Source organism: Taudactylus pleione, unplaced genomic scaffold, assembly GCF_031769625.1.
Source record: "Taudactylus pleione unplaced genomic scaffold, aTauple2 ptg000828l, whole genome shotgun sequence".
In the NCBI taxonomy this organism is placed as follows: domain Eukaryota; kingdom Metazoa; phylum Chordata; class Amphibia; order Anura; family Myobatrachidae; genus Taudactylus; species Taudactylus pleione.
Genome location: NW_028285230.1, coordinates 3,564,856 through 3,589,190, shown reverse-complemented (window position 1 = coordinate 3,589,190; position 24,335 = coordinate 3,564,856). Strand labels below are relative to the sequence as shown.

Here is a 24,335-nt window from a genome sequence, read left to right as displayed (position 1 = left end):
AGCACTATACAGAGAGACCAGAGCAATGGAAGGTGAGCTGCGCTTTATAGGTGTGGTGAATTGTGTTGTGTTGAGACTGGGACATGGGTGGATGATTGGTAGTGGGTGGGGGGAGTGTTGGAGAGGATGAGTCGATGAGTGCAGTAATGTGAAAGTAGGGGTGTCCTGTCCTACTGAAGATCAACTGAATTAAGGGGTAACACATGCGCTCAGGTCTGGTGTCTGTGCAGGTTAGGGGGTCAAAGCCCAATCTACAGGAATGTATGGGGGGTGCTGTAGGTTGGATGCTAGTGTGGGGGATGCGGATAATGGTGTGAGTCTGCAATGTATCGGGTGAGGCAGGTATGTGGCTACACCACATGTCTTTCTCCTGTGGCATCCTATGCAATGAGACGTGCCCCTGAGTTACACCTCTATAGTGAGAACACACAAGGCCCCAAGGAAATTCCATTACCCTATATCACTCCTGCTTAGTACATGGAACATCCTGCTGTCAACCTACAGGGGGTGTGTGCTTGTGACACCCAGCGCACTACAATGCCCAGCATACCCTATATGCATACAGGTGGCCGGTGATGGGGACGAGGCGGGACAAGTTGCATTATTAATTTGCACCCCATTGCAACAGACTCATGGGAATCATGCACATATGAATAGGGGGTGGGTCCAAAATTATACAAATAGCATAGAATGGCATCACTAGGTAGTGCCCACTCTTTACAGACCGCGATTCCAGGTATTATTGTCCCCATCCTGCCCCCTTTTCTAGGTAGTGGGCATGATGCTGGAGGAGTACCCACTCGCCCTGGAACTACACAGAAAAAGAGTCTCCTGCAGGTTCTGGGAGAGTAGGTATATATGCCCCAGGCTGCATCTGGCTTGCCATCTACATCCTGTACCTGTGTTACCCTGTGTCTTGCACTACCTGGTTAATAAACCTATACCCTGGTTGAGTCGTCTGCTGTGTGGACTAACATCCAATCACACACCACTGCATGCTCTGCCAATATGAATGACTGAAATACTCTGTAAAGTGCTGCGTAATATGTGTACGCTCCGGGCCGTAGCTAGGGTCGTGCAGCCGGTGCCATCGCACAGGGCACCACAGGTCAGGGGGCGCTGTTTGGGCCTGTCAAATTTCTGTTTATTATCATTCTCGCTTGCAGCTTCCTCTTATTTCATCCCCAGCATCTCCTGGCCTCCCCTATCTCTTCCCTGGCCCTTCCCCATGAGGCCATTCCCCTTTTTTGGGTGCATTATGTCCCTTTGAAAAATGAGGGGGGCGACAATGCTCTTTCTGGCAAAGGTGCACCAAAAAGTCTAGTTACGGCTCTGTGTACGCTATATATCATAGTGTTCATTCTAGCACCCTACACCTGTCACAATCCGTGCAGTTCCTCTTTCCTGCCTGGGGTGTCGCTCTCTGCTCTGGTGCTTCTAGCACACTCAGCTGATACAGCAAACTGCTGAGACACAGACCCTGCCTCTTTCCAAAATGGGTGCCCCTTAATCTTCCTCAATCCCAGGACTCTATGATTTTTCCTTAGTGCAGGGGATTTTGTCTGGTTGTCCCACTGGTCTCCAGGCAATAATCTCTATGGGGCTGAACAGTATGAAAGAGTTGGTCTTGTCCTCCGCAGTCTGACTCTATATATGACAATCCCCACTCGGCCTCAGCAGCGAAGGGGTTAATGACAAGTGTTTGGAGATATCCGTGTGTAAACCATGATTCCTGCTCTTAAATAACAATACTGTATTTTATTTTTGTTGTTTGGCTGCCCTGCTGTCTGCAGAGATCCAGGGCAGCCATAGTACAAAAACCTGTATTATTTTCAGCCCTCATCTGAGAATCTCAGAAGGGTTCAGTTTGTGTTAATAGGTTTTCTAGAATCCTTGTAATTGCACAATGAGTTTGGACACTCTTGGGGTGACTTAAAGCGCAGATGTTCTGGCAAGGAATGGTTTTCTTTTATTATATTGAAATTGTCCTGCAGCACAAACAAAGCTCAAAGCTATGGGTGACTGTTTCGTGGAGTTGGGTATAAGTACCCCATTCCTCCCCCCCCCCCCCATTATTATCCTTCCTTTGTGGTGCCTAACCCTAACCTCCCTGGGGGAGGGGAGTACCTAATCATAACCTTCCCCCGGTGGTGCCTAACCCTAATTTCCCCCAGAGGATCTCTAAACCTAACCCCACATCCACAGGCTAAGGGGTCTATTTACTAAGCAGTGTTAGGAGACAGAATGAAAAGTGATAAGTCTGTGATAAGGTGCCAGCCAATCAGCTCCCAACTGTCATTTTTAAAACACAGCCTGTGAGATGACAGTTGGGAGCTGATTGGCTGGCACCTTATCACTTTTAACTCTGTCTCCTAACACTGCTTAGTAAATAGACCCCTAAGTGTCATACTTACCCGGATCCTTCGTTCGGGATTCCGGCGGTTGGGATGCCGACGCCGGTATCCTGATCCCCTTTGGGATATCAGTGTCGGCATTTTACCTGGCAGCGAGATTCCGGCGTCTGTATATTGGCATATTGACTACATCCCAATTAGTGCAAAGATTCTATGTACAGTACTTGAGTGATGTCAGCTAATATTGCTGTGATAGACTCCATTGGTCGCCCTATCTATTCCAGTTGTGACAAGTTCCCTGGTGACTGATTTTGTGTAGGATTTTAGTTTAGTGGAGATGATTACCATTCTCATATAACACTTCACGTAGAGCCCTGTGTGTTTGCACTGAGGATTACAGGAAAGAGAATAGGGGTATTTTTTGTTAGTTTGTTTTGCTTATCTTTGCGTGACATGCAATTGTTCCTTACACCAGCTACGTGCGGAGATCTGCTCCTCATTAATATAAATGGCAGCGCGCCTGGGTTTGTTGCCGCTGTCGCCTTAGCAGTGAGCGCCGCGTGAGGTTGTTATAGTTCAGATTAGCTAGGAAAGAAAGAAAAGAGTTATACTTGTAAAAACAAATGAGGAGTTATTTATACTCAGGATGCCAGGTGGATATTGCAGACGGTGGAAATTCTTTTTAAAAAAAAAGTGAAGCGTGGCTGTAAGTGAGATACAAATACCTGTTCATACCTGCCAGCTGTCTTGTGTTAGGTGGGATGGTGCCAATTCTTAGGCACAGCCCTGCAATCCCCACTGCCAGGACTGTTCACCACATGGACCAGTTGCAAGTGGGCAGCTCATGCTGGAACGAATGTGGCCACTTTCCTCCACCCATACCCCCCGTGTGAAATCGAATCCTTTCTGTAGTCGCCAGATTTGGACAGTGAAAATGTCAGACAATTTTTAGACATCTACACATCTATCACTCACCTTAGGATATATGCAGATGGGCATTTTTTTCCTGCACCTGTCATCTTTTTATTTATTCTTAGTCCTGCTGTTCCCTATGACTGATGAAGATAGTGTCAGTAATGAAACGCGTCACCGAGAACATCACTCCTACTGTCCTGCTATACCTGGGTATCGTTCCAGGATGAAGGAAGCTCATTGTTACTTTGAAAAGATTTGTGTTACATATGGGCCTATATACTATGTTGCGTTGGTAACTCAGATTTTCTATTGTCTCTTAACGCAGCGAGAGAAAAAATAAATCTATTACTGCTGCAATTTCTGAAAAAAAATTAGTGAAAGCACCTGAGTGACACTCAGCAGCCAGGCGGTGATGAGACACAGACCTATGCACTTCAGTGAAAGCCGTGTTATTTGCGGGTGGCCAAGGCCAGGTAAAATAGTGGATAATAATGATGTAGGACGTTGTGATTAAAGCTGAGTACACACTAGCAGATAAATTCTGCCGATCCGATAAACGCTACGATCCGACGAAGCATTTATCGGATCGGTGCGCAGCCATACGCACTGAGCAATTTCATGCTTAGAGTGTGCTTCGCTCGGGAGGTTGGGAAGAAGATTGTGTGTGCAGCCAGTGGCGGAACTAGAGAGTGGTGGGCCCAGGAGCAAGAATGTGCTTTGGGCCCCCCCCCCCATCCATTCCTGGCGCCCCAACATTTTTTCACCACCCCTCACTGCCCCCCCCAGCCATTAAATCCTGTCTGTTCAGCCCGTGTGTCAGCCTCATTCTCCCCCCGCAGCCCCAGCCTCATTCTCTCCCCCAGCCCCAGCGTGTCAGCCTCATTCTCACATTCTCACCCCTCCAGCGCCAGCCTCTTCCCAGCCCCAGCGTGTCAGCCTCATTCTCTCCCCCAGCGTGTCAGCCTCATTCTCTCCCCCAGCCCCAGCGTGTCAGCCTCTCCCCCCCCCCCAGCGTGTCAGCCTCTTCCCCCCCCCCCCCAGCATGTCATCCTCTTCCCCCCCCCCCCAGCATGTCATCCTCTTCCCCCCCCCAGCATGTCATCCTCTTCCCCCCCCCCCCAGCATGTCATCCTCTTCCCCCCCCAGCATGTCATCCTCTTCCCCCCCCCAGCATGTCATCCTCTTCCCCCCCAGCATGTCATCCTCTTCCCCCCCCCAGCATGTCATCCTCTTCCCCCCCCCCCCAGCATGTCATCCTCTTCCCCCCCCCCCAGCATGTCATCCTCTTCCCCCCCCCCAGCATGTCATCCTCTTCCCCCCCCCCAGCATGTCATCCTCTTCCCCCCCCCCAGCATGTCGCCCTCTCCCCCCCCCCCCAGCATGTCATCCTCTCCCCCCCCAGCATGTCATCCTCTTCCCCCCCCCAGCATGTCATCCTCTTCCCCCCCCCCACCAGCATGTCATCCTCATCCCCCCCTCCCCCCCCAGCATGTCATCCTCTCCCCCCCCCCCCAGCATGTCATCCTCTCCCCCCCCAGCATGTCATCCTCTTCCCCCCCCCAGCATGTCATCCTCTGCACCCCCCCTCCCCCCCCCAGCATGTAATCCTCTGCACCCCCCCCTCCCCCCCCAGCATGTCATCCTCTTTCCCCCCCTCCCCCCCCGCATGTCATCCTCTGCACCCCCCCCTCCCCCCCCCCAGCATGTCATCCTCTTCCCCCCCCCCCAGCATGTCATCCTCTTCCCCCCCCCCCAGCATGTCATCCTCTCCCCCCCCCCCCCCCCAGCATGTCATCCTCTTTCCCCCCCCCAGCATGTCATCCTCTTCCCCCCCCCCCAGCATGTCATCCTCTTTCCCCCCCCCCAGCATGTCATCCTCTTCCCCCCCCCCAGCATGTCATCCTCTTCCCCCCCCCAGCATGTCATCCTCTTCCCCCCCCAGCGTGTCTCAGCCTTCCTCCCCCCCCAGCGTGTCTCAGCCTTCCTCCCCCCCCAGCGTGTCTCAGCCTTCCTCCCCCCCCCAGCGTGTCTCAGCCTTCCTCCCCCCCCAGCGTGTCTCAGCCTTCCTCCCCCCCCAGCGTGTCTCAGCCTTCCTCCCCCCCCCAGCGTGTCTCAGCCTTCCTCCCCCCCCCAGCGTGTCTCAGCCTTCCTCCCCCCCCCAGCGTGTCTCAGCCTTCCTCCCCCCCCCAGCGTGTCTCAGCCTTCCTCCCCCCCCCAGCGTGTCTCAGCCTTCCCCCCAGCCTGTCTCAGCCTTCCTCCCCCCCCAGCGTATCAGCCTTCCTCCCCCCCCAGCCTGTCTCAGCCTTCCTCCCCCCCCCCAGCGTGTCTCAGCCTTCCCCCCCCCCCAGCGTGTCTCAGCCTTCCTCCCCCCCCCAGCCTGTCTCAGCCTTCCTCCCCCCCCCAGCCTGTCTCAGCCTTCCTCCCCCCCCCCCAGCCTGTCTCAGCCTTCCCCCCCCCCCAGCCTGTCTCAGCCTTCCTCCCCCCCCCCAGCCTGTCTCAGCCTTGCTCCCCTCCAGCGTGTCTCAGCCTTGCTCCCCCAGCCCATACCACCGCAGTCGGCTTACTTACCTTGTTTCCTTGGCTGCTTCTCTTCCTCGCTGCTCCTCTCGATCCGCAGCTCCTCTTGATCCTCTCCCTCCAGCAGCCCGACCCATTGTTATGACACTGCGCGCGTGACGTCACGCACGCCGCGTCATTACAAGGGGCCGGGCTGTGGTGAGTGTCAGACTGTCATGTTGGAGCCGGAGCGGCCGAAGTGGGCCCGCTCCGGTTCCAACCATTTACTTAATGGGGACTGGGTCGGCGGGCAGCGGCGCTGTTGGATGCAGGCTGCCATAGGCCCCTGCACCACAGCGGGCCCCGGTGCAAGGCACCGGCTGCACCGCCGCTAGTTCCGCCCCTGTGTGCAGCACATCGGGTCCTGGCCTCCCGACCTGACAGTTCCAAGAGCGTTAGAAGCCAATTATCAGGCCAATCATACAATAGAAGAGGTGAGTGGATGAAGCTGTTATGTTCAAGAAAAATTACTTTTTTTTTTTTTAATGGTTATGATCTAGGGATCATAGTAACAATGTTATTTTTAATGTTGGTAGTCTATTTACTGATATATTTTGTAAATAAAAGCGCTATGTCCAATTCATGTCATATTTATCTTTAACTGTACCGATTACCGTGTCTTCTAAACGTAACATAACCTCGTCATCCTCTGGCCTCTTCAAATATAGGGGTCTATGTATCAAGCAGTGAGAAGTGTGGAGAAATGGACCAGTGGAGAAGTTGCCCATAGCAACCAATCAGCTCCTACCTATTATTTTATAGACTGTACTTGATAAATGCTACTTCAAAGCTGATTGGTTGCTATGGGCAACGTCTCCACTGGTCCACTTCGCCACACTTTTCACTGCTTGTTAAATAGACCCAATAGTGTTCCCACTAGACTTCGGGCAGGGCACTAAGGGTGTGGCCTCTGGCTTTTAGCGACTGTGGGTGGGGTGTGTCCTCGTGATAGGTCCCCAATCATCACACTTGGAGGCGTTCCCAGTACTTTCGGAGGTGCTTGGATTACCCCCAAGCGCTCTCCTCACAGTGGATAGATGCGTGCACATACGCGCGGTATCTATTCACCCAGCGTAGAATGGTAACCAGAACTTTTACAACTGGCTGGAAACACACACACAGCATACTTCCTCTTTCTAAGTCCCTGTGACAGCGGTGCGCAGCCCGGCCACTGCTGGTTCAGCTGTCAGCGCTTCCGCGTCAGGTGGTATGAAGGCACCTGACACAGAAACGCTGACAACTGAACAGACAGCGGCTGGGCAACTCCGATCATGGGTGGCCCGGGTATAGTGGAGAGATGGAGACAAGACTTCATCTCTCTAAAATTTGGTTGGCCTGGGGGGAGGTTTCTGGGAACTCAGAAACCCCCCCTGCCTGCGCTAGTGAGTTTTCTCACACTTTTTAAACTTGGCCAATGTAATAGAGTCCGAGAACAGGCAAACTCACATGTTTTTAGACTCTCTCATGATTTAAACTCTCATTCAGATGTTTTTCCATTTTGAAGATAAAACTCAACCAATGTGAGACTTTACTGGTAAACTCTTACATTTTCTAAACTCTCCCCCTATTACATTTGGCCCCTGGTGTGGGAATTGCTGGAGTGAAGTATATATGTATATATGTAGTCTGCTTTAAATGATATGGGAGCGTCTGGACAAGTATTACCAATTTCACCACCATGTAATCCCAGGAGTCAAATGGGTCTTTAACCTTTAATGTTAAAATTTTTACTAAAGCAGATTCCTGGTGGATTTTCAGCACTGTGCCAAGATTATTCCGGTTGGCATCTAGATCAGATCTACTGTATACTTTGAGCCATTTGGAGGAGGGTTAGGTTTGGGGTTAGAGTTAGGCGCTAGTGAGAGGTTTAGGGTGCAGGGAGGGGGAGGGTGGGGTAGGGGTAGAGAGAGGGGGGGAGGGTTAGGATACTGACCGACAACTGTTGGTATCCTAACCTGTCGGGATCCTTTTATCGGAATTCTGACTGCCTGGATCCATCCTGTACCTAACAAACCCCGTCCCAGTTATCCATGGTAAAATCAGGTGGGAATTGTACCAAAATGTGATATTCATATTATGATCAGATAAAAAGCAGAGCTTCAGTAGTTTTAAGTTTAATAAAATATTGTAAGGGGGTTCCCAAAGACAGGTGAGCACAGAGGAAATGTCTGACTAGTATGCACAATTCTTGTCTGGGCAGGATACAGATGAGGTTTACAATCTGAGAATGAATGTGATGCCAATTAGCTATCACTGTGTTCCTGCAAATCCATGTTTATAAGGGAGATAGTTCTGTCATTTTGACAACCTTAAGGATCTTTCCAGGTTCGGGAATTGTCACAACTGTAGCCTGAAGCAAGCATAGCATGATTCTGTTCAGTGCAGAGCCAGACTTAAAGAAAATGATTTATAGGATAAGATAATAAACCCAGCCGGGGTAAATGAGCTGGCAAATAAGTCCTGATAAGCTAGTATGAGTGCCCTGGTAACTGCCAAGTTTTTGCTGGAGAACAAGGCATGTTAAGGTATTGGTAAGGGAAGATATAGGGGGTAAATGTAATAGGATGTGGACTGCAGGCATTGCCAAGTCTCGGGTGAGACTGCCCGATGTTTTAAAGTAGCAGTCATTTAAAAGGCAACATCATCCTGGTTTTGCTTTATAAATGACAACTAGTTTCAAACATTGGGCAGTCTTGCACGGGACTCGCAGATGCAATCCGCATCCTAGTACATTTACTCCCTAGTGTTTGAGTACTGCATAAATTATGTCTAATAACTCGAAACAGACTTTCTTGTGAAAAGTGGTCACTAACAATGCAGTCAGGTTTTTTTTGACTGCTTATTTTGTTTAGTGTGATTACTGCACACTAATGTGAGATACACGCTTGACCGACCGATTTGGTAAGTAGGTGCCTGTGCATACAGGCAAGTGGCTGACCGATATATGTCTGGCCAGAGGAACCAGTGTGGACGTCGTTGTCGACAGTTCCTGCGGCCAGTATATGGGTCGGTCACTGGTCGTTCTCACACACAGGCAGATGTGCTCGATAAAGCTAAACGATAGATCGGATCAGCCATGCCGCATGGCCCTGATCGACATTGTTAACAGTTACAACGTGTGTACCCAGCATTGCAATCATGTATGACACCAATACCGCATTAACTACACAATACATACAAAGAAATCTTTCTACTTCAGGGTCCATAGGGTATCCACAGGATACCTTGGGGGTATAGGTGTGACGTCAGTCGCTGGGCACCATAGAGTTAAGCTTTTCAGCCTCCCAGGATGCACTAGGGTCCCCCTCCTATACCCCGCCCCCGAGCCAAGGCACCTCAGTTTAGTTTGGTGCCCGGCCGGCGTCGGGTGCACCTGTCGGAGTGGGGGGCTAGAAGAGCCCCTGAAGCTTTCTTCAGTGCAGCTGTGGCTGCACATCTGGATGTACAGCATGGACAGTCAGTCCTGACGTCCATGCTGTCTTCCCTACACCCCCGCCGGTACCAGAACGCCGGTACCGATCCGGGGATGCTGGTGAGCATCTGGGGTCACAGCTAGCGGTGACCCCAAATGTTCCGGACCATGGCCGGATCCAAGGGGGACAAAGGTAAGCAGCGGGGTTCCGCGGTGGGTCCCCGCTGGTCACATGGTCCTAAGTCCCCAGGCAGGGGGCTCCCTGGGGACTGGCTGCAGCGTGGAGCCAGGCGACCAACCTGCACTTTCCACTACCCCCTGGGACAGCGGACCGCAGCAGAGCGGTAGCGCTGCGGCGTCCCAGGGGTTAAATGCATGCCAGGGGAGCGCGCCTTCCCTGTCTCACAGCCGGCGCCTCCCCCGCTGCACACAGCCCTCTCTGCATGCTGCCGACTGGTCCTCCTCGGCGGCCATCTTCTCCAGAACGCATGGTGAACGCTGCTGGAAGCGCTGGACGGAAGCATCGTGGTCTGGGTCCCCCCGCATACCTCTCCTCCGCTGTGGCTCAGGTCTGTGTATGCAGCGCTGTGTCCTACCAGGCCCTGTGTCTGTGTAGTTGAGTGATCAGCGCTGTTAGTGCAGGAATTGTTATTTCTCTGCATTGTATGTGACTGTGCTAGCGCTGCCTGTAACTTTTCTTCTCTAAACTGTCAGCTTTATTACTGTCCCTGTTCTTTCTGCTAAAGCCCTTGCGGTGCGGTGCTGCAGGGTGGTCTCTCGCCTATTTAATACTTAATTGGTGAGAGAGGTCACATACGTGGTGCCATCATGTCTGAAAGTGATTTTCCCATCCGGCTACAGTGTACCACGTGCAAAGTACCGTTAGCGGAGGGGGAGGGTAGCGCGGAGGGCCTTTGCCGGCAGTGTTTGTCCATGGCGCGGCCTATTACGGTTACAGCACCGGTACAGGAGCCGCCCTGGGCTTGTTTCGCTCAGGCGTTAACAGCTTTAGTGGGCCAGTTAGCTCCGCAGCCTGCGTTTACTCCGATGGGTTTGTCCCAGCAGTCTGTGATGTCGTCACCCATGCAGGGGTTCCCACGACAATTGGTGGTACCCCACAGTCTCACTATTTCCCCGCTCCCGGGTTCTCAGGAGCCAGCGTGGGTTAACTCCCTGACGAGTTCTGTACAGCACTTGTCGGATGTGTTGCAAGGGGAGTCTGTGATGCGGCCTCATAAAAGGCCGGTGGCGTCTCTGTCCGCTCCTTATGAGGATGACGACGGGACGTCTGATGATGGGGAGATTCTGGATCCTTACGATCAGGAACCTCTCCATACTAAGGACGCTGATGCTAAGTCCAAAGTATATATTCCTGGACTTATTCGGGCGGTCCGCACAGCCTTGGTGATTGAGGACGAAGTTCCCCCAGCGGCTAAATCTAAGTATGCCTTTTTCAAAGATGTGAAGGGCGATGCCACAGTCTTTCCTCTTTCGGGTCAGTTGGTGGACCATTTAGAGGAGGCGTGGAAACAACCTGGCAAAAGATACCAGCCGCAGAGACGCCTGGCGGTGGCTTATCCGTTCGCGGATAATCCACAGGTGGATTCTCACGTGACCCGTCTTGTCCGTAGTGCCACATTGCCGATGCCATCCATGTCCTCCCTTAAGGATGCTACGGACCGCAAGGTAGAAATCTGCCTGAAGTCCGCTTATTCCCTTGCAGGGGGGGCAGCACGGCCGGCTATGGCCATTTGCTGGGTTGCCAGAGCGATGGAGCGCTGGGCGGATTCATTAGAGGCTTCTTTTGAATCCGACTGTCCGGCCGAACAGGCGGAGTTGATTGGCAATCTCCGTGATTCGGCCACCTACATCAACGAGGCGGCTCTAGACATTAGTACTCTGGTGTCTAGAATTTCTTCAGCAGCGGTAGCTGCTCGTCGCACCTTGTGGCTGCGATCCTGGAAGGCGGACGCAGATTCCAAGAAAGGTCTGGAAGCGTTGCCGTTTACCGGAGAAGTTCTCTTCGGTCCGGATCTGGATAAGATTGTGGCCACGCTGGCGGCAGCCAAATCTGCTTGTCTCCCGTCGGCCGCTGCTCCTTCTGGTTTGGGACCATCGTCCTTTCAGTCATCTAGGGCCCAGGGCAGGCCCAAACCACAGTCGTTTCCTCGACAGGCTGAACCTAAGAAATCGGCCAAGCCCCGGAAGCAGGCATGGAGTACCAGACGTCCGGCCCCCAAGCCAGATGACAAGCCTGCGGCCTGACGGTCCGGGCCTCCCTTTGGGGGATCCCAGGGTGGGAGGCCGCCTGCTACAGTTCGCCCAGTGTTGGTCGACCACTACGACAGACACTTGGGTTCTGGAGGTGGTTTCCCACGGATACGCCCTCTCCTTCCGGCACAGACCCCCGGCTCGCTTCTTCACCACGGGTCTTCCATCAGACCGGAACAAGGCTATGGAGCTGCGGAAGGTATTGCACACTATGCTCCAGGCTGGAGTTATAGTGCCTGTTCCATTCTCCCAGAGGGGCCAGGGTTTCTATTCAAATCTATTTTTGGTACAGAAACCCAATGGGTCATATCGTCCGATTCTCAACCTCAAAGCACTCAACAAGTCTTTGCGGGTCCCGAAGTGTCGGATGGAGACCCTACGGTCCATCATTCTGGCGCTGGAACCTGGGGACTACATGGTGTCATTGGACATACAGGACGCTTACCTGCATGTCCCTATTCTTTTGCGCCATCAACAGTTCCTCAGGTTTGCAATCCGCAGCGACCACTTCCAGTTTCGGGCGTTACCTTTTGGCCTGGCAAGAGCACCACGTGTTTTCACCAAGGTGATGGCGGTCATGGCGGCTTCTCTGCGGCTGCAGGGAGTCCGCATGTTGCCGTATTTGGACGACCTGTTATTGGTGGCAGGATCTCCAGAGCTCCTGTTACGCCACTTGGACCTGACCATTGCACTGCTGCAACGGCACGGCTGGCTAATCAACTGGCAGAAGTCCACTCTAATCCCGTCTCAGAGGATTCTGCATCTTGGAGCCTTATTGGACTCGGGACAGCAAAGGATCTTCGTGACGGAGGACAAGATCTCTGCTTTACAGTCAAGGGTGCGCAGTTGCCTGCACAGCCGCCGGGTGTCCTTACACTCGGCGATGAGGTTACTGGGCTCCATGGTGTCGGTGTTCGACATGGTGGAATACGCCCAGTTTCACTCCAGACCTCTGCAGCACCTGATCCTGTCCAAGTGGAACGGGCTGCCTCAGTCTCTGAAGTCCCAGACGATTGTGCTCACCCAGGAGGTTCGCCTGTCCCTTGCGTGGTGGTTACAGACGACCCACCTCAACAAGGGACGTCCGTTCTGGGTTCCAAATTGGGTCCTGTTGACAACGGACGCCAGTCTTCGGGGCTGGGGAGCAGTTTCGGGTCCACACTTGTTCCAGGGCAGGTGGACGCCGACAGAAGCGGAGCTTCCAATAAAAATCTTGGAACTCCGTGCGGTCTTCAATGCTCTCCAGCAGGCACAGCGGTTTCTCCAGGGTCGCCCGGTGCAGGTCCAGTCGGACAACGCTACCACCGTGGCCTACATAAACAGGCAAGGAGGAACTCGCAGTCGGGCGGCTCTCGTAGAGGTCTCTCGGATCCTGGTTTGGGCGGAGCGCAATATTCCGGCCATATCAGCGGTCTTCATCCCGGGAGTGCTAAATTGGGAGGCGGACTTTCTAAGTCGCCAGGACGTTCATCCGGGGGAATGGTCCCTGCACCCGGACGTTTTTCAACTACTGGTGGACAGGTGGGGTCTTCCAGAAATCGACCTCATGGCGTCCCGGCACAACAACAAGTTGCCGGTGTACGGGTCTCGCACAAGAGACGAAGGGGCGTCTCTGGTGGATGCTCTGTCCGTCCGGTGGACGTTCCGGTTCGCATACCTGTTCCCTCCGGTCTCCCTTCTTCCACGGGTAATCCGGAAATTCAAACAGGAAGGAGGGACGCTCCTGTTGATAGCTCCCGCATGGCCCAGACGGCACTGGTTCTCAGACCTTCAGGGTCTGTCCGTGGACAGTCCTCTGCGGTTGCCGCTACGACCGGACCTTCTGTCTCAGGGTCCTTGCCTTCACCCGGACCTGACTCGGCTGTCTTTGACGGCGTGGCTGTTGAGACGGCCATGCTGAGGTCCCGGGGGTTTTCCAGCTCTGTGGTGCGTACCATGTTACGAGCTCGGAAACCGTCTTCCGCGAGGATATACCATCGCGTGTGGCATACGTTCTTCCAGTGGTGTCGACCGAGAGGTTATGCACCGCGGGAGTTTCGTCTGTCTCGGATTCTCGCCTTCCTGCAAGCGGGACTAGATCATGGGCTTCGCCTTGCTTCTTTGAAGGTACAGGTTTCGGCCCTATCTGTCTGGTTTCACCGTAGGATTGCTACAATCCCGGATGTGCGCACCTTTATGCAGGGTGTTCTCCGCATTCAGCCGCCCTTTGTTCCACCTGTGGCGCCTTGGGATTTGGCTGTGGTCCTGAGGGCTCTCCAAGGACCGCCGTTTGAACCACTGGGCTCAGTGGATCTTAAATGGCTAACAGCTAAGACTGTTTTCCTTCTGGCCATTGCTTCGGCCAGACGTGTTAGGGGCTCTTTCTTGTAGACCCCCTTTCTTGGTTTTTTATGGGAACAGGGCAGTGCTCCGCACTCGGCCCGAGTTTCTTCCCAAAGTTGTTTCCCAGTTTCATGTTAACGAGGAAATAGTTGTTCCGGCCTTTAACTCACCGGGTCTTTCCGTGGGTGAGGCCACTTTGGATGTTGTGCGGGCCTTAAGGACTTATGTTGACCGCACTTCTTCGTTTAGGAAGTCGGACGCTTTGTTTGTCCTCTATGGCTTCCGTAAAAAGGGTTGGCCTGCTTCAAAGCAAACTTTGGCAGCCTGGATCCGTATGGCTATTTCTGAAGCTTATCTTCATGAAGGCCTACCGGTCCCTCCTTCTCTGAAGGCTCATTCCACTAGGTCTGTGGGTCCTTCGTGGGCAGCTCGACGTGGTGCCTCGGCAGTTCAGATCTGCAAGGCTGCTACGTGGTCCTCTGTCCATACCTTCGTGAGGTATTACAGGTTTGACACCTTCGCCTCTCAGGATGCTTCCTTCGGGCGGCGGATTCTCCTTTCTGCACAGGAGCTTCCCCACCCTTAAAGGATACTGCTTTGGGACATCCCCAAGGTATCCTGTGGATACCCTATGGACCCTGAAGTAGAAAATATGAGATATGGTAAGAACTTACCCTTGTTATCTCTATTTCTACGAAGTCCATAGGGTTCCACAGGACTCCCGCCCTGTCGCACCTGTGCTGCAGATGGGCTTTGCTCTGGTCACCGGTTTTCCGTCTCCCTCTGTGAGAATGTGATTCTTGTATGTGTCCAGATCTTTTTTCTCTCTCTTCCTTCTCCTCCTCCGGCCTATGGCTTGATAACTAACTGAGGTGCCTTGGCTCGGGGGCGGGGTATAGGAGGGGGACCCTAGTGCATCCTGGGAGGCTGAAAAGCTTAACTCTATGGTGCCCAGCGACTGACGTCACACCTATACCCCCAAGGTATCCTGTGGAACCCTATGGACTTCGTAGAAATAGAGATAACAAGGGTAAGTTCTTACCATATCTCATATTTTTCATTCTTTAAAATGTTTTTGATTTAAGCTGTCAAACCGGAACATAAAATACAAACATGCATCTGAAATTCTCCCTCATCATGACGAGCTGCCTTAGCAACATGTCCTTTCAGATTTATTGTTAATTTCTTAATTAAAAAATAATTCTGCCTTTTCTTTGTGTATGCGTGGAAGCCATCTCTACTGACAAACAAAGCATAAATGACTTACATGCTATTTGTCTTATGCCGTCTACTGAAGCATAATTGCCTGCTCTCCAGGGTTGTCTGGGAGACTCTCAAATTACAGGCAGCTCTGCCGGGATAGCAGAAGAGTAGACAATATTCCCGCATCCCGTCTACAGTAAAGTGGGCAAGATGGGGCCGTGCATACACCATAGAATGTCAATTCGTGGCACCATCTTGCCAGTGTCTTGGATTGCCACAGTGGGACACAGATGTGTTCCACTGCTCTCCACTGAGACCCTGAGATATATCCACTGAATACCTGCTGCCACCGCTAGTATATGCACCGCTACCCACATACATCACACTGGCTGGTGCTCTAGATAATTCCACTCAAGCGTCGCTCCGTCAGATTGTGAGTGTATGTAACAGTGAGTACGGCTCTATAAACTTACTACCCCTCGCAAAACCACACTACTGGCTAAACACCTGGCCTGTTTGGTGATTTTGAAGATCCATTGATGTTTACTATTACTCTGCTTATGCCATTGCGAAATAGTACACACACATTCAACAATAACCACCCCACCTACCCCTGCAAATTGCCCTGAATCACAGCATTTTGCAGGGGAGGCGGAGCTGTGATGATGCGGATCACAGCTCAACGCAGCTCTCACTTGCTCTCCTGTTCCAGAGAGAACTAACACAAAGTCGGAAACTATTTACTAAAGTTTTGGCCAAGGTTTACCAACGAGTGATATTCTAGTTATAACTTGTTTCTAATCTTAAATGGTGCTCCAACCAATCAGCTCCAAACTGTCATTTTTCAAACACATGAACGTTAGGAGCTGATTGGTTGGAGCACCATTTAAGATTAGTAACGAGTGATAACCAGAATTGATAAATCTGGGCCTAAGCGCCTTAACTTTCTCACATGTTCAGAAATGGAGCCTATTAAACTGTGGTTTAGAATGTATACAGGATGTGCCGACAGCCACATCTTTCTTATGCAGAAAGTTTTTGCATAGCTGTGGTGAGAGCATATTAATAATAACCCAGCCTGGCATCCCCTCTATATCAGTAATACATATGAAGTTGTGTTTATGTGCAGTTGGCCAGTTCGGTTCTGTAGGTCCCGCTAGATTCGCTTTCAAATCCCATAAAAGTGCTTAGAGTCACCTGGGCTCATCAGGACACACTTCCCCGTTGGCTGCTGGCCAAAGGCTTTTCCAGAACTTCCTCCTCAAATAGTTGCCAGCGATGGTCTGGTAGTGCCAGTCATCTGTGGAGTCATTTTTGGCCAAAAGGAACTTCAAGGGCTGAGACAAGGTTTTAAGTTGATTTTACTTTATATTAAAAGCAAAAGGATACCCTTTGTTCTTCCCCAACTTTAGCCAAACTTCCCTTAGCCCATTTATGCAGGGTGTCTACTGCCATCCTAGAACTTTAGTAAAGTCCATTAGCTGCCCACCATTAAGCAGGTGCCCAATCCAGCAGGGAAGTGTTAACTAGGTTCAGTCTTCCCAAAGAAACATCAGCATGGGAAACACAATGGGTTTAAAAGAAGGATCCTGGTCCCACGTCTACCTTCTGTTGTCAGACAGGTTGACTAGGAGACGCAGTGTCCGTTGGGCTGGTCCAGGATCAAGTTTGTGTAAATCTTAAAGCCTTTGCTTTCTTTGTGGACCTATCAAATCAGGAGGACATTTGAGTGAGGATGTTGTGACAATGTTGCCGGCAGTACAGATCTCAGCGTATGGAGGCATTGAGCCCCAGTGTGCCACAAATCGCACCATTGGGCAGGGCCACAATGATGCAATTTGCGGCACCACATCTCCCGCACCTCCCCCCTCTATCTCCCGGAGGAGAGGATTTAAAAGTAGGCAAGTACTGTAGGGTCTCCCCATAGTCTGTAAAACAGAACCCAAAACAAATGAGCCTTTAAAAGTTTGTTCAACTCTTTTACTCATGTAAGTTTCGGGAAGCAGCCACGGCAAGTGACAAATTCAGCGACACTAAAAACCGCCTACTTTCCTGCTCTATACTGACAGAATAAACTTGCTAACAATATCCTGTTTCTGCAATAAATGTTCATGTTAGAAAAAAGGAACAAAGGAATCTCGCTTTGGCAGCAAGAGGCGAGCAGACTGCGCCGAGCAGGGTTCAGCTGGGTGCTTGTTTTATGGAGATGATTAGCGAGGAGATGGGTTTGTTTTATCCAGATAACGAGCACAGAAATTTTTACTTCTTAATTATAAATTGGAAGCAGTGAATTTATCTCGTGCTGAGGTAACTCTTTCTCTGCCTCGCCAGGCAACAATACATAATTGGGAAACTTTCCATTACAATTAAGAGATTCCAACAATGACTTTCGGTGCCATTAAAGAGCATGGCACCACGATTCACTGGCACCACTGTCTCTGGGGGGGGGCATTAATGCTGTTCTTGGTCATGTTTTGTATTGTTATTAAAATTGTTAATTGCTTAAAGTTCTACAAATCGTTTGTGTGTGTCGTCTCATTAGTGATTGTTACTGTTTTATCTCTGTTAAATTGCCTCCCACTCCTACATTAATCAGTTGAGAGAGATGATTTTCAGTGTATGTGCGTAATAACTTAATCTCTCGAGAGATGCAGACAAGGGCAACCCAAAATAATGAGGAATTAATTCATTTCTTTTTTTAGTTTGTCACACTGCTGTTTGCGACTGTGCGTGGCTGTGGGAAGAAGACAGCGGGATGTTCTATTTGTCTGTGCAATAAGTAGGACGGAGTGCATTTCATATGCAAGGAATTAATTAAACACCCGAGCCTGTGGGTGGGCAGCCTCTGGACAAGAAGGGTCTAGTTGTTTAGAGAGAGAGTGGGGTGGGGTGAGGTTTGGTTAACCTATAGGATTGGCAGGGGGTGGGTCAGTGCTATTTCAGAGTTGCTGCTTGGCAGCCATTTTATAGAAATGTCTCTAGTCGGCTGTTTCCCGCCCTCCCTCCCTTATTCAATGAGTTGTTTGGTGTCGGCTTTTCTTGTGGCGGGAAAGAACGGTAGCAGTCGCCATCTGTCTTTGGAGCTTGAGGTGCTCTCCCTTCCAATACATGGCTTAGGCTGATTCTACCCTACTGGGGTCAGCGGCAACCACCGGTCCAAGTGGGCCTCACTTCGTGTCATTGGGGTGGGAGGTGGATACCTTGGGCGTGGTAATGGGCTGGCTGTTCGCCTCCCATTTAGAAGATCGGTGTGAGTATGCAGTTGGTGATCTTGCATTGTGGGGCCGTTCTTTCTGCTCCACCATACTTTGTCTGTCTTTCTTCTATTAGTCAGTTCAGTTATACATTAAATAGTTTAGTTTAAAATTAAATAAAGCTGACCTTCCTTTCCCTTTGTACAAGTCTCTGTGTTATTATTTCATTATGATTATGATTGATGATTTACCCTGCACTGGCGATGGGGAGTTTAATAGCTGAAAACATATTTAGCCCCAGTGCAGATTGCATCCTCACCTGGTTCTTCTTATCGCAGTCTGCCCTCACGTTCCATTTATAAACTGGGTTAATTCTGAAGCTAAGCAAGCTCATTAATTACAGCTACTATGCCTCGGGGTGCGAGTTATATTCACACTTTACCTTTAGAACTGTTAATTTATTAAGCCTCAACAGAACACGTTTGATATAATACCTGGGGGCCCATTTATCAATTATCTAATTTGCAATGCAATCTGGGCGCCATATTAGTGCTCTTGAACGCATTGCAGGATGCGATCATACCGCCCGGATGTATCGGTTTGCACACGCAGGGACAGGGGCTCTGAAAGGAGCGCGTCCCTGCGATGTGTCGGGAGTGAAGTGACCACATCAGAGATCACTTCACTCCTGTCCCGGGAATCCTGCGCATATGCGGTCTACAGACCACGCATGCGCTGCAGCCATTGCCGGGCAGATTTTTTCGGTGTGTAACCCATAGGCCACAGCAGCTTTGCATTCCGGTATGGGCCCCATACATCAGAGATGGATTGCCGCGATCCCGCCATGCTGCAACCCGGCTTCGCAGGATCGCAGAAATCCAACATGTTGGATTTCTGCGATTTGACGATTGTGATCAAAAAATAATCGCAATCGTCAAATCGGGGACATTTAAACATGTCAAATGTCCGCGATCCGGCGATGGATCGCAGAACATTGATGGTGGGCGATTGGAAATATTTGGCGATCGGCACCTGAACTTGATAAATCTGAAGGGAATCGCATCCCCCATAGAAACCTATGGAGGTTGCGGTGCTGGCTGAAATGGACGGACAGCAGCAGAGATCTCCCGTGATCCCTCCATAATGCATTAGGGGGATACTTAATATTTGCAGATATCCCCCGAAAACTGGTGTTTTCGAGGAATACACCGCAAAAAATGTGCCTGCTGGAGACCAGATGAAGTTCATTAAATGATGTGGCTAAAGGGTTGAAAAGGAGAAGGTTAGGTGTTACCAAATTGAATTGGATGGTGAAGTTGTTTCACACTTGCCGACTCTCCCTAAATGTCAGGGAGATTGGTCGAAATAGTGATGATCTTCCTGACTCCCTTAAAGGTCTAGCAATCTCCCTGAGGCTGGGCCAGGCGGGCACAACACAATAATGACATCATCACTCCCCGTCTACCATGGGGGAAAAACTGGGGGGGAAGAAAGAAGTGAGCTACAAGAAAATGGCAGCCACTTTCCAGCACACTGATGGTTGCACAAGTGGCTGTGTGCCTAAGGCATACTTGCCTACTTTCCCAGGACTGCCGGGTGCCTCCTGAAAATCGAGTGCCACTCCTGGCCAGGCGGCTGCCAGAATGTCGGTAAGTAAAGGTGAATAACGGTGATTTGTGCCCAAAGAACTACGTTGATTTCCTGGAGATGTGTGCTGCATTACAAGGGATGTGTGATGCATTGCACGAATCTGGCGAAAGAGGGAGAGAGTTTGAGGGGTTAATTTAATATGCTAGAAAATAGTATTGTGCAGCAGATTTTTAATACAGAGTCATTACAACATTTCGTGTTAGGAGGTTCAAGGGCTAAAGAGCAGACAAATTGGCCATCTGTGCAGGCACCTTCTGTAACTATTGCAGATTTTCTTTTTACTGTGATAACTGAGCATAGTTTGCAAAACTCAAAAATACTTTGTTCAAAGCGCAGCTCCCTATCATAATTTTCACCTGTAAATAAAGAAACATCTGAGCTGTGTATTGTGTATATAATAGTTTAGTGTTGAAGCCAGAGTTGGAGGGCGGCAGCATGTGCCTTTATAGGGGGCGTGGCAGCTTGAAAAGGGGGCATGTCTTTAAGGCGCACCCCCTTTTCGTCACTGGGGGGGGGGTTGCAACCCCAGAGCTCTCCCTGCAGAATGAAAAGACCCTGCTTGGCATCTATTCAGCCGACTGACCGTTTCACCTTAACTTTTCCCACCTGCCGGACACTGCAGCCCGCAGGTGGGATTAGCAGCCGGACAGCAGTTTTGGCGCTTTTTAGCTTCCCAAAATCGGACATGGAACGCTTTAGTTTATATGTGCCGAAGTATGTCTCAAATTTATTGAAAATTGGAAAGTATATCCGCTTATGGATCAAAGCTTCATTGTGACACTTTCGCTATGCAAAATGAGCCTATTACTCTCCATAGTGGGGAGCCGAGCAATATAGGACTGTTAAAGGTAGTGTCCGTACTTAAGATATAAGTGGTCAAACACGGACTGAGGAAGCCGCCAGATGCTGTGAAACACGTTGCAATTTTAAGTGAGAATTTAATTTTCCTTTTATGCCTGATTTTTAACTTGTGATATTGTGTTTTTTTTTAATTATTTAAATTTTTAATTATTCCTGTAACCACTTGTCTACATTAGTGAAAATTATTTTGTTATTTTTCAATTTCATTGATCTATGTCAGTAGTGAGATGTATTATGATGCCATTAATCTAGTTAATAAAATCACTTGATTATTGATTATCAATGTTTGTTGGGTCATCGTTTATTTGCCAGTTGCAGGCCAGATTTCAGGTTTGGGTAAGAGGCTGTTTGACCACTTTTCCTAAATACTGACACTACATAACAGTCCTATATTGCCCATTTATGGAGAGTTAGGGACTAGTTTTGCATAGCGGAATTGTCACAATGACATTTTGATCTATTATTATTTATTTATATGGCGCCACAAGTGTTCCGCAGCGCCTTACAAAGTACATAAACAAATAAGTAACCAGCGATTTACAATACAATGCAGGACATGGATAATAAACATAGCTATATATTACCGACCTTTACACCCACATAAGCAGCTAAGTGTTAGTTGCCCTAGTGCGGATTAAGAGAGAAATGAAAATACAGTAGGGAGAAGCACAAGAGGGTAGAGGGCCCTGCTCGAAAGAGCTTACATTCTAAAAGGGAGGGGCAGACAAACAGGAGTGACACAGATGAGGTAGGAGGGGAATCTATAAAGATTCCTTCTCAGCGGCGATGATACTCTCCCGTTTTCAATTCTAATTATCTTGGATTAAGTTGGGAAACCCACTACTCCTTAGGTCGCAGAGAGTGGGCACCCATTGGCGCCACCCAGGGGCGCCGAGAAGGGGGGGGAGTGGGTACATATTACAGGGGCCCGGCGGGGGCTTGGTCCGGCGCCGCTCCCCCTCCCTCACAGCAGCCCAGCACACTGCATGTGCTGAGCTGCAGTGGAGACAGCAGTCTCCTATGCCTGTGGGGGGGAGCGATCACACTGATCGCGCACCCCCTGGCTTTGAGCAGGGCTGAGGGGGCCCAAAGTGCCCCGCTTCGCGGCACTGCAAATCTTTTTTTTTGGGGGGGGGGGGGGGAAGGGGGCGTGGCCACGCCTCCCGCGATTAGGCCACGCCCCCTATTACCCGGGCCCACCGTGGCTCTCAGCGGGCCTGGCGCCACCCCTACATTTATTTTTACAGAAGTCAAATGTATGAGCTGCAGAGCAGTGCACGCTCTCTTCAGAACCTCGCACTTCGGTGTTGCATTCACAATCGCCCTGAAATGCTTTTTCAAAAGTGGGCAAGTGTATGTTGTTTTGCATTTGCCATTAGCAAGTAGTAGTCCAGACTGCACATCCTGTATCCTTACATGTACCAAAAGGGGCACAGAGCTCTGTTGTTGGTTATTTACCTCAGGGCAGGAATTTAAGGGTGAAGGTTAATTATTTGCCCAGAATTCCATGTACTGGAAACAGCTTAGTGGTCATTGCTGCAAATAATGTCCCTGATTATTATACTGACAATACATGTCTGTGTCTGCCCTCAGGTGTATGAGAAGGGCACCAATGTTGACCAGTTTGTTACGCGGTTCCTGCTGAAGGAGACAGCCAATCAGATCCAGTCGCTTCTTAGTTCAGTCGAAAGTGCTGTGGATGCCGTAGATGAACAGACAAATCAGATTAGGTGGGTTAAATCAAATCATGTAATTACTTGTACTTCTTCATGTGCCTTTTCAGCATATAACGGTATCACATATTTACTTTACTTTGAAATGTGTTGCACGGTACTTTGTCGCCATTACATTTTCCTAAGCACCCGTCAGCATTATTCAGTTATGACACCTGAATGTCTTGTGAATTATATTCATTGCCCCTCCGAGTATGGTGCAGTGTATCTATAGTCACTGGTTTTGATCAATAAATGAGATGTCCTATGTAACCTTATACGTTACAGCTATATGTCTCTTCACCTAGATAGATAGATAGATATATATATATATATATATATATCTATCTATCTATCTAAGCTATCTATCCTTACTCAGCATTGCTCTCAGCAAGACCCATATTCACTAGAGCAGGGATGGGGAACCTCCTGCCTGGGGGCCTTATAAGGCCCTCGGAATCATTTGGTCTGGCCCTCTTGGCTTTTTTCCGATAGGCTCATTTGGCTAACAGGGGACCTAGAATGGCACCCTGCAGGCAGAATCTATGCAGCAGTGCCACCTGGAGCGTCCTTAGGATGCTTCAGTCAGTCACACTGCTGCCCTTAGAGCTCCCCGGAGCATCCTCAGGATGCAGTGGGCATTGCTGTAATCACTGGTGATTGTGGCCCCGCCCCTGTATGATATCACGCGGAGGGGGCGTGACCTGAACCAGGCCCGCAAATAATGTTCTATATATCAAAATGTCCCTCGGCAGAAAAAAGGTTCCCCACCCCTGCACTAGAGTGACACCGGATCTTGCACTAAGGTTTTGCGAGTATACAGTATATCCGCACTACCGTCACTGCTGTACTTAAGATGCCTAACCACTAGATGATAAAAGTGAGCGATTGAATATCGATATTGTTCGATAATCGTTTGAAAATCGTTTGCAGATTGTTTCAAAAAATTGGTCTTTTAGCCATCTATCATCGGGCAAACATGCTGGCCAACCTGATGATAACGTCAGGTTCAGCATGTTAGCAGATGATTGATTGTGCCTACACTGAACGGCTGCTCGGTCAGTGCAGGCACATCATAGACTGACAAACGACTGCACGATTGCAATGTCGTAATCGTGCAGTCTTTTGCCTGTCTTCTAGTGGATGGGCAGCTTAACACTTTAAATTGCACAAAATTCACACAAATACAGCATTTGCTTAAATGTTAAATGAAAATTAGCATCATAGTAGTGAGAAAGTAGCAAAGAGCACAAAGACTAATGAACATTGCTGTCGGTACAGAAAACTGACAAATATGTAAAAATATTTTCGAGGGTAATCTAGAAAATAAAGACCGTTTGACTGTTAAAAAGAAACACTGACAAACAAAAGAAAACAATTTTTTCTTTTTTTTTTTTTTTTTTTTTTTTTAAAACAGAGCACCTTTGTCTATTTTTTACACAATCACCTCCTTCAATTAAATATTTATCAAATCTGTCCACGAGCGTTCCATTCCCCTTGTTGTACTCAGCTGCCTCCAGTCCATTGAACCAGTTGGTGACTCATTACTTCCGAAACGTCTTCCGTCCAGGAACCCTTTGAACTTCGTGAAAAGGGGAAAATCGATTGGAGTAAGGTCCGGACTATAGGGTGGATGATCGAAAACCTCTCTCCCAGATCTGTGACAAGTGATGGGCGTCTTGGTCGATATTCGTCATTCACTTTTGTTAGTTTATTACTGAACATGTCACACAATTTTCTCACATCACCATACACCTGCTTTAATTGACAATCATTTTCAGCAGGTCTCACTTTCAGCGCATTCAAGAATAAAATAAGACTTCACACGTCACAGTCGTAGGGATTCTGTATGAAAAGGTTCATTTTAACAACACACAACATCACC

General features: G+C 49.8%; 1 protein-coding gene across 1 annotated transcript in view; it reads left to right on the top strand.

Moving 5' to 3' along the window:
- Window positions 1–24,335, top strand: part of NECAB2 (N-terminal EF-hand calcium binding protein 2) — a 159,792-nt gene that overhangs the window by 91,046 nt on the left and 44,411 nt on the right. Inside the window, exon 6 of the mRNA XM_088458331.1 lies at window positions 22,332–22,468. Coding sequence (XP_088314457.1) covers window positions 22,332–22,468 — 137 coding nt within the window. The remainder of the gene's footprint in view (window positions 1–22,331; window positions 22,469–24,335) is intronic.